This window comes from Otolemur garnettii, unplaced genomic scaffold, assembly GCF_000181295.1.
Source record: "Otolemur garnettii isolate 467f Iridium unplaced genomic scaffold, OtoGar3 scaffold00009, whole genome shotgun sequence".
Lineage (NCBI taxonomy): Eukaryota > Metazoa > Chordata > Mammalia > Primates > Galagidae > Otolemur > Otolemur garnettii.
This window is the reverse complement of record NW_003852404.1, coordinates 518,198-528,449: the sequence shown is the minus strand read 5'-3', so window position 1 is coordinate 528,449 and position 10,252 is coordinate 518,198. Positions and strand designations below refer to the sequence as shown.

The 10,252-nt window shown below is 33.5% G+C and overlaps 1 protein-coding gene across 13 annotated transcripts in view; it reads left to right on the top strand.

The window, feature by feature from the left end:
• Positions 1-10,252, top strand: part of KDM6A (lysine demethylase 6A) — a 234,202-nt gene that overhangs the window by 131,733 nt on the left and 92,217 nt on the right. For all 13 annotated transcript variants that reach the window (XM_003783789.2, XM_003783787.2, XM_023509757.1 and 10 more), the window contains one exon: positions 5,660-5,780. In XM_003783789.2, the coding sequence (XP_003783837.1) occupies positions 5,660-5,780 (121 nt within the window). The remainder of the gene's footprint in view (positions 1-5,659; positions 5,781-10,252) is intronic.

Below are 10,252 nucleotides of genomic sequence, written 5' to 3'. Positions count from 1 at the left end.
AAATATATGCAGCAGAGAGGTAGAAACCAGTCTCTATGAAGCCATTTCTTTACATGTGCATAGTTGTCAGTCCATGCCTTCACTTGTTCTTGTTCACGAACGTGGCAAATTGCTAGGGGGTACCTTGAACTGAGTTAGTTGCCTTTGGAAAGAAACCTGTATCCTAGGATGAGAGGATTGAAAAACATGCAGAGAAAGGAGAAGTTAAACTGACCAGAAAAATAAAAGAGAGAGACAGTTGATATAGTCCTTTGACAATACAATGCGAGGAACCAGAAGAGAAATCATTCTTCCCAGTATATCTATCTCCCTAAAAATCCTTATTAGCTATCTGGCCTGTAACTTTTTGTATTCCCACTAATGAATATCAGAGTGATCTTAATGGACAAATGTAAAAGGTACATAATTCTGTGCTTGAGGCACATAGGATTTTGGAAAGTAAGCTCCCAAATATAATTGATAGGCTTGATGAGGTAAGATAGTAATCATTATTCTGTTGACATTAAAAAGCTAGAAGAATGAGATAAAGATGGGTTAAAAAAGACAGAAATGTTAACACATTACTAGTATTGTTTCTTTTGGACTTAATTTCTATAGCACTGTACTAATCACAAGTGTTCTTAGGCGTATAGGAGTTTCTGCTGTCATGTGTAGTCACTGCTTTGGTTGCAAGTAAGGAAAAAATACTGTGGTTTTAATGATGGTGTTATGCTTTTGATGTAATTAAAGAGAATAGGGCAAACATAAACCTAATGTAGTTGTAATGCCATTGTTTCTCTGGCTTGCCTAGATTGGAGTCTGGCAGAAACCTTATATTTAATGTATATTTTTGAACTGTCATAAATAATACAAACATGTTCTTATATTTCCATTAAAATTGAATAGCTGATGTTAACATGTGCTGAGTCTATTATGTATAGTTTTTTATTTTGAAAAAAACTAGTAGATTTAACTGAGGCAGTTCTGAAAAAGTTATGCTTACCAGTGACACATAGATAGCCAGAGAGAAATTGGGAGGGCTTTGATTAATTTTCAGGGAAATTATGGATAAAAACATAAATCTTGCAATAGAGAAGGATAATGTATCTCATTGCTTGGTATGATGAGATGAAGACTGGTTAGAGAAGGTGAAAAAACCCAGACAGGTGATATATTGGCAAAGTTAAGTAGGAATAATCCAGGGTATGATATTTCTAATTTTAGTATCTCACATTTAAGGTCTTTTCTGATTCTTAAATGATCCTTCTAGCCTACTGCTCCTCTAAATATGTTCTTTGTGCCAGTCCCACTGTTTTAACATTTCCCTAAAAACATCTTAAGCATTTTTTAAAATCCATGTAACTTTGTCATTTTCTGTTTAATCTGCTTTCTTCCATCTCCATTTTTTAAAATCTCACCTTTTTGAGCACTTCATCAAAACTTTCTAATTGTCTCCTTTAGAAAGAACCTCTAAATTTCCTAAGAAATGTGTATAGGAATATTATGTGTTGTGGGTGTACATGTTATTACTGAGTTAGAGATATAATATTCTTTTTTTTTTCTTGAGTGTGAAATGCTGTGAAATGAATTCCTTTAACCTTTCATACTACCTCAGGGAAATCTCCAGACTTAACTTAGTAGCCCTAGAGAACTTAAAGTTTTATTATGTTTCTTTACAAATGTACTGAAACTGTGCCAGGGCTATTTTTATTCTGGATGTAGAGGAGGCTTTTTTGGTGACTTTTTAGAAATCTGTTTTTTTAGTTTTTGGCCGGGGCTGGGTTTGAACCCGCCACCTCTGGTATATGGGGCCAGCGGCTTTTTAGAAATCTTACTAAAAATGACCATTGTTTTGAAATATATTCAACGCATAGGTACATGTTTTTTTGTAGGTAGAGCTGTTGAGGTTTCAGCTTTCTGTCATTTTCTTTTGCAAATTGTTAACAGTGGCAGACATTAAGTGAAAAAAAATCTTTAGACTGAAAATCTATAGAAATAATTTTGGTCATGTAAAAACTATAGTTTTCAGATCATAAGAAAAAAATGCCAATGATACCATATACAGCAATATGTGCACATCTTCTGTTATAATAGAATATTTGAAAACTGTACCTTTCTGGACATTGTATCATGCCAATGTCAATTGGTAGACATTTCTAATGTTCTTAAATTCTTTCAGAATTCTTAGGTCAGCAGAAGTTGTGTATGTTGAAGGTTTAGTCTAGTTTGTAGAAGGCATGTTTGGACACATGCCCACGTGCATTTTGGTCAGATATGAGTGTAATAACATAATGACCAAAATTAGAATGTAAGCTGACATAATGGCTTGTACCTATAATTCTGGTAATTAATTTGTTTTGTTTAGATATGGGGAACTGATCAGTAAAGAGTCTAGAGTACTGTTTCCCCAGCAAGAAGTCCTATCAACTAACTGTAAAAGTGATAGATAACATCAGTAAATATCTATTAAATTTACACCAAAACTGTATTATTTAGAATATTAAAAATAGCAATATAGGCTTCGAGGAATTGACTTGGAAAAACTGGAGCAAGTATACCAGTAAGCAGTCAATAAAATTATTTGATTGTGGAGTGGAACTAACTGCTACTTAACTAACACTAGGCAAAAAACATAATTGGTATCCAATTTGGATGGTGAGTTTTGAAGATAATAGTGGATTTAAAAGGAAGTAGAAAAAACCAAAATATTCTAGATGATAATATAGTTAGGAGAAGCAGAGAAGCCAAGAGGGCCTGTATTTAAGAATTCTTCAGATAAGTTGGTTCACAGCTAAGGAGGAGCAATGTTAGGGCATAACTGGGAATGGAGTTGAATAGATACTATTCACAGATCTTAAATAGAACATGGAGATTTGATTTATAGTATTATGGTTATTAGATAACCACAGGAAATAATATACAAGTCAGAGCAAAGCAAGGGAAATCTTTAAGGTGTTTTTTTCACTAATCCATAATGAGATACTACAGATTTGGGTCTACAGGGTATTGTACTTGAAATAAAATTTGACAACAAGAAAAGCTTGATATTGGGCATACTTTGTCCTGGGCGCTTTTAATAGTTTTTAAAAGAGTTAACATAAACCCAGACTAGTGTGTTTGAAGCATGCGTTTTTGCTTATAGGTTAATAGGTTTTTTCTTTTGTTTTACCCCAGTGTATTAACATATATAGAAACATGTTAAAATGAAGCAACATTTCTGTGCACCTGTATAAAATTGTGAACTAAGTGTAAAAGATGTCTGTACTAAAGGCACATGTAGAGTAAAACACATCCACAAATACTACATTTAGGGAAGAGTCTGGAAATAGAAACTGAGACAAGAAATATTTCTCCTGAAGGGTTGTTATTGGTACTCTGTGTTCCTTTTCCTCTTCTTCCTTATGCACCCTTTATTACATATTTTTTCTCTCCTAATTTTTTTTTTTTTAATTTCTTTGTTCCTTTTTCCTTATCACCTTCATTCTTTTTCTTTCATGTCTTTGAATCAGGCCTGCTTGGGTTTTTTATGGGTACATGTGGTTATTGCTTAATTTTGACCTATTTCGTTAGAGAGTTCTCTGACCTATATCATAAGATAAGGTTAATTAAGACTTTAGGAAGACATTATCTACAATTTTTATTATTACAGAATATATCATATGTAAAGAAAATGTGTAAGTCATAAACATATACCATAACATGTTATTATTATTAAATAAACATTCATATCACTATCACCTGGGTCAAGAAACAAAACATTGCTGTCATCCCAGAAATTTTTAAAAGCCTTTGCATACCCTTTCCTGGTAAACCATATGTTTTAATTGGCATAATTTATGGGTTACAGTTGTTTTCCTCTTAACTTTTTTGATGCTTTTCTCAAACACATGAGTTCTTGCTGCCCCATACATGTGTGCATGCACAGTAAGCTACCTTTGAATGAGAATGCTAATTTACCCTAATTCTTTTCTGTCTTTCCTTTGACTCCTCTCTCCTGCCTCAAAGCCTATAATACATATCAGAAAATAAAACACACACATATCCTACCCAGGTGAAAAACCACCTAAGAGATTGATTGCTCCACTCTTCAAGAAAAAAGTTAACTGCTATCACAACCAGGTGTAAAGGTGTTTGTTGCCAGACCAATCCTTGCTGCCTCCTACCACTATTTGTAATAAACACCATCTTTTAGAACATAATTTTGTAATACATGTGTATATAGTCACTCATACCTTTTGGAGGACAGCAAATAATGTATGAATCCATCAAAGTGAAGTTACTAAAGAGATATGAAGTAATATTTTGCACTATTTTGTTGTATGATATTTTGAACTTTTTAAGATAAAAAATGTTTTTGTTTTAGAAGCATCTGAGTTTATAAATAGACCCTTTAAGGTCTGTATGGGTAGAGGTAGTTGATTAAAAGCTTTGCAGACAGTATACACTGGAACCTCTATAAGTTGACCACCCAAGGGAATGTAACAAACTGGTCAACATATGGAAGTGGTCAACATAAGGAACTAAGCCTACTGTACTAATGGATGCATACATGTGGTATATGTCCGGTCTGTGAAAATTAGGTCAACTTAAGGAGGTGGTCAACTATGGAGGTTCTACTGTATTGGCTTATGCTTGAAACTTTGTATCATGTAGAGGGATTTAAAATGACATCTAACATACTGTTATATCTAATACTACTACTTTTAAATATTAAAGTCAAGATATGTTTCTTCATTATTTTAATATTTTTGAATAGGTAATACATTCACATGATCAAATTAAGCAATGCTAAACTGCATTCAACGAAAAGTGTCCCTTCCCTCACTATGGAATTTGTTCTATTGATAATCAAAACCTTTATAAAAGATGTAATATGAATTTGGGACAAAGATAGACTGATAGACAAAGGAAAGTAAAATGGAATAAAGAAGTCAGAAGTAGAACAACACAGATGTGGATATTTGCTTTAGAACAAAGTAATGCTATAGAGCTGTGAGGTGAAGATGTTTTTTTCTACAAATGGTGCAGGGACTACTTGATATCAGCATGGAAAATATAAAAACTGTCTCCTACCTCACATAGTATAAAAGATAAGATACAGATGGATTGGAAACCTAAATATGAAAGAAAAAATGTAAAGTTTTAAAAAGGAAGATTTATTTTTATGTAGTAGACTAGAAATAGGATTAATCCCTTGTCTGTAAAAACAAAAATCTTCTTATCTGTCCCACTCCCCACTTTCCCAAGATATTCTATAAACAATGAAATCAATTATTTATACTGATAAATATAAGAATATTACGAAATATTGTTTGAATAATTTAGAATAAATTCAATGCATCTTCCTTCTCCCTTATATTAGGCTGTATACATTGTGTTATATAAAAGGCTCAAATGCTCCTTTGTAGATTTTTCATTTTTTTCTACTTATTTACATCATTCCATAAAACTGACATTTCTGGGCAGCATCTGTGGCTCAAGGAGTAGGGCCCCAGCCCCATATACTGGAGGTGGCGGGTTCAAACTCCGTTCCGCGCCGTTCCCCCCCCCCCCAACCAAAAAAGAAAAACTAACATTTCCTTGAAAGCAGTATTGCATAACACAAATTTTACTGTGCTACCAAGCAAAAATTTATGCACGTGTTAAAAAGTTAAGATATCTTATGTCTATATTCTTTCAGGGCAATTAAAGCATTTCAGGAGGTGCTTTATGTTGATCCCAGCTTTTGTCGAGCCAAGGAAATTCATTTACGACTTGGGCTTATGTTCAAAGTGAACACAGACTATGAGTCTAGTTTAAAGGTAGGTTGTTGGGTTTTTTTAAGATAAAATGTTTCATTTTCGTGTTTTGTTTTTGTTGTTAAATGTTAGAACATTGAGAAATGTTGGAATTTATGTTGACACTTTAAAGAAAGTTTGAAAATTCAGGTGACAAAACTGTTTATCAACAATAAACTAGAAGATATATAAAATTGGGGTTCAAGGTACAAAGTAGTTACGCTGCTAAGACTTGTATGGTAACTAATTATACAGACTTTTTAAAAGATTTAAAGTGTGTCATCAGGAAAGGGTGATGATTTCAATCTCAGTTTGAATATCTAAATAACTACCCTCTAAGTGATTTGCCACTATAGAGAGCAGAAGCAGCTACGTAATGATTCTGTATCTGTGACCCAATCATTGACCATCTGTTTCTATGGGTCTCAATAGAAATCTGTGTACCTCTACCAGCAGAGGTACATTTTATATCTAAATTACAAAAAAGAATGTCATCTGCATTTGGATTGCTGGTTTGTGAGTATAGATATCGCTAGGAAAACATGATTTATTATTGGTGATTAAATATCTTCTTACCTATGGAAAATTGATGTTTCTCCAGTTTTTCATTGAGTTTCTTATGCTATATATGTCATTAATTTAGGTCTCATTGGGCTTTTATTGTGCAAATAGTTCTTCCTTGCATGAGAAAGGATTTGCATTTTGAAAGGATTAGAATTTCTAGGAGAAAACTTATGTTTGTGAATTTATAGTTATTATTTATAATGGGACGAGGGAGGGAATAATTTTATGGTAGGTTTATTAGTTCACTAATAAGGAATTACTAAAGATTTTTTTTTTAATTTTTTTTTATTTTTACATATACATGTGATTATTAGGTTTCCACTTTTTGCCTTCCCAGAATTAAATACTAAAGTTTTTTTAAAAAATTGTACTTGAGTTGTCTAATTGTTCTAGATTTTTATTTATTTATTTTTGAGACAAAGTCTCAAGCTGTTGCTCTAGATAGAGTGCTGTGGTGTCACTGCTCACAGTAACCTCAAACTCTTGGGCTTAAGTGATCCTCTCGCCTCAGGCTCCCACTTAGCTGGGACTACAGGTGCCCACCACAACACCCAGCTATTTTTTGGTTATAGTTGTCATTGTTGTTTGGTGGGCCTGGGCTGGATTTGAACCCGCCAGCTCTGGTGTATTGTGGCTGACACCTTAGCTGCTTGAGCTATAGGCGCTGAGCCTGTTCTAGATTTTTAAAGCAGAAAGTTACGCAAATACCATTTCCACTTTTTCTAAGTTTATAAAGAACAGTGCTAATGGTATGAAAGAGATATAACCAAAATCACCAAAACAAAATGGATTGTGAAGAATTTAGATCACACAGTGATCAAAGGTAAGTGTAGTTGAGGAATAGGTCCCAGAGTAAGTGCAAGTAGTATAGAGAACGAGGGAAGCCTGGAAGTTACCAATTTTCCTTAATCTTAGAGCAGCATTCCTCAAATTATGAGATCCACTATGAGATCTTAGTGGATTTGAAATGGAAAATAGTTCTGATATGCTGCCTCGAATATTTGGTAGTTTCTATTAACCAATCAAAAGCTTAAAATATCTTATAAAATTAACTTATCTGAGCATTCACAATATTGTCACAATGTACTTACTATGTTGCAAGTAGTTTTGCACAGCAGTCTGGCAATTGCTGCTTAGACAGTACATTTGAGGGGAAAAAATCAGGTATATCTCAAATTATCAAACGTGACTGTAAATTATCAGTATAGTGATAACTTAAATAACTCTATGGATGCAAAGCTCCATTTTCATAAATATGGAAGTATTTAAAATCCCCTTTAATCAAGTGAAACAGTATTCTATCACTAATTGAAGGTGTTCCTGTTTTACTTACTCTCATCCCAAACATTTTTTCAGTCATAATGAAAACCTTTGTAGTAATCTCAGTAAAATTACCTTAAATAAGGGCAGTCTTCTTTTGGGGGACATTTTTGTTTATTTAAAATACTTGATAGCACTTTGATGTCTGTTTCATTTGTGTGAACATAAAAAGAATTTTAAGAGTCCTTGATGGTTCAAAATCTTTTTTTCATAGTGTGAAGGCTTCATTTGATTTTTTAAAATCTCATCCTGACAGTGGCTTACTCAGCCTTTCCTTTCCAGTATTCCTTATCTATTTCAAGGAGAATTTTAAGTTATTGACATTTTTAGTCTAAGAGGTGGCATTTTAGTTTAAAACTATGAGTGCTTCCCATTCAGTATAAGTGAAGGTAGGAATGAGAAAGAATGATGCACTCCTCTTTTCTAGGTAGCCTTCAGTTTTCCTGACAAATACTTTATTTTCATCTGGATAGATGTGGAACCTCTGACAACCTTTCTGTTGCATGAAGGTGTTCCTAGGATAGTGTATTGGTATGGATGCTTTTTAGGCTATACCCTTAGGAATTCCAACTCCTACTGATTAAAATTAAAAAATTCTTGTATGCAGCGTTCAGCCTTTAGGATTGGTCAGTTCATCTGATCCAAGGTTTCATCAAGGATTCATTTTCTTCTCAGTTCTGTGTTGGCTTACTCTAAGGCTGATTGCTCTATTTAATGATATAAGATAGTTGCTGGGGCAGTCAAAGCAAAACTTTCTTTTTTCATTTCTCGTATCAAAAGATACAGAGCAGTGATAGCTTAGGTGCTTAGTGTAGTGCTGGCATATAATAATTACTTAGTAAATGATCATTATCATTTCATGTAGGAGAAAGATCTAGGCCCCCTATTGATTTCTTTAAAAATACTTTGTCTTGCATCTCATTGGTCAGAAATAGGCAACATGGCAATTCTCAGTTGATTACTTATCAAAGGAGATGTAGTTACTCTCAGACCAGTTATGCCTAGTCTTGAATAGGGTTCAGGGTCCATGAATGCACTGTTCCTATCCAATGGGAGGGGTAGAGTGGATACAAAGGATATTTTGGTGTAGGAGGCTGTATGAATAATCTGTCCATTATAGATAAAAATCTTCTCTACCTCATTTCCTTTCCTTTTGCCCAAAGAAGGATGAGATGTTACTTTTTTACATCAGTGATTTCTCAACTGGTGTGCCAGGAAAATTTTTTAAAGATCATTCATTAAACTATTTTCAAAAGAAGTTCAAAGCACAGTAAGTATATATATATTTTTTAACCTCCTTTTTGATCAATATAACTTAAGTGTGTTGCAAAATTGTAACTATAGGTTCAAGTGTGCTGTGAGATAAAAAAGGTTGAAAAACACTGTTTTAGATGGTAGACTATTGAAATAAAGGAATTTATTCTTTCTGTATGAAATGCATTCTTGGGCCTCCTTTTTTCCTTCTTTTACTAGTAATAACTTTTCTTAGAAAATATATTTCTGAAATAGTTCATTCTATTTTGGTACTGTGTAAGTGGTTTTCAGGAAAAATAAAATTGTTTTTAAAATTTGTTCCTGATATGTAATTCTGTGACTGTGGGTATAATTAATGACTCCTTTGATTCATTGTGTATCTGTAGAATAATTGTATCTACCCTATAAGATAGTTAAAAAGATGAATTATTTATTTATTTATTCACTCTCACCCTCATGTCTTAAAAATAAATGTTTTCAGCCATTCTTTTGTTTTGTTATACACCGTCAAAAACTCCTGTAATTTGGGCGGTGCCTGTGGCTCAAAGGAGTAGGGCACTGGCCCCATATACCGGAGGTGGTGAGCTCAAACCTGGTCCTGGCCAAAAACTGCAAAAAAGAAAAGAAAACAAAACAAAATAAAAATCCTGTAATTTGAGGTCAGGATACTGATTCACTTTCCTATCTTAGAATTTAATCTTTGTATTTTCTTTACTCTGCCTATCCTCAAAAATGTGAAGTTAATGCTCAGTCATAATGGTGTTATTTTTCTATTAATTTAGCCAATAGAGATTACGTGTGATTAGTGAGTGGAGGAGATACCAATTTATTTGTGAACTAGTTTAATACTATCAGAACCAAGTCCATTCCAGGGTGACAGTTCTATGTGGTATTTTATTGTCTTCTCGCTTTTAGATAATACCTTCTAGATGGGTTTGGTTGCCTATTTAATGCTGTGTAATTAATTCAGGATTTTATTCATTACCTTCTAATGATATTAATGATGATTATTTACATTCATTGTATATTTAAAGCAGTATGCTATTATTACTTCAATAGATGTATGCTATTTTTGACAAAATAGTTTTATATATGTATAATGGCCCTAATTTTCATATCTTGGCAGACTGTTAAAATTTTTTTTTTCACATGAGGTATAAGAGGTAATAACACCCATATTCTTTCTTTTTGTTGTTGCAGTTTTTGGCAGGGGCTGGGCTCGAACCTGCCACTCTCGGCTTAAGGGGCCAGCGCCCTACTCCTTGAGGCACAGGCGCTGCTCTACACCCATATTCTTTTTCTTTTTTCTTTTTTTTTTTTTTTTTTTTTGAGACAGAGCCTCAAGCTGTCCCCGTGGG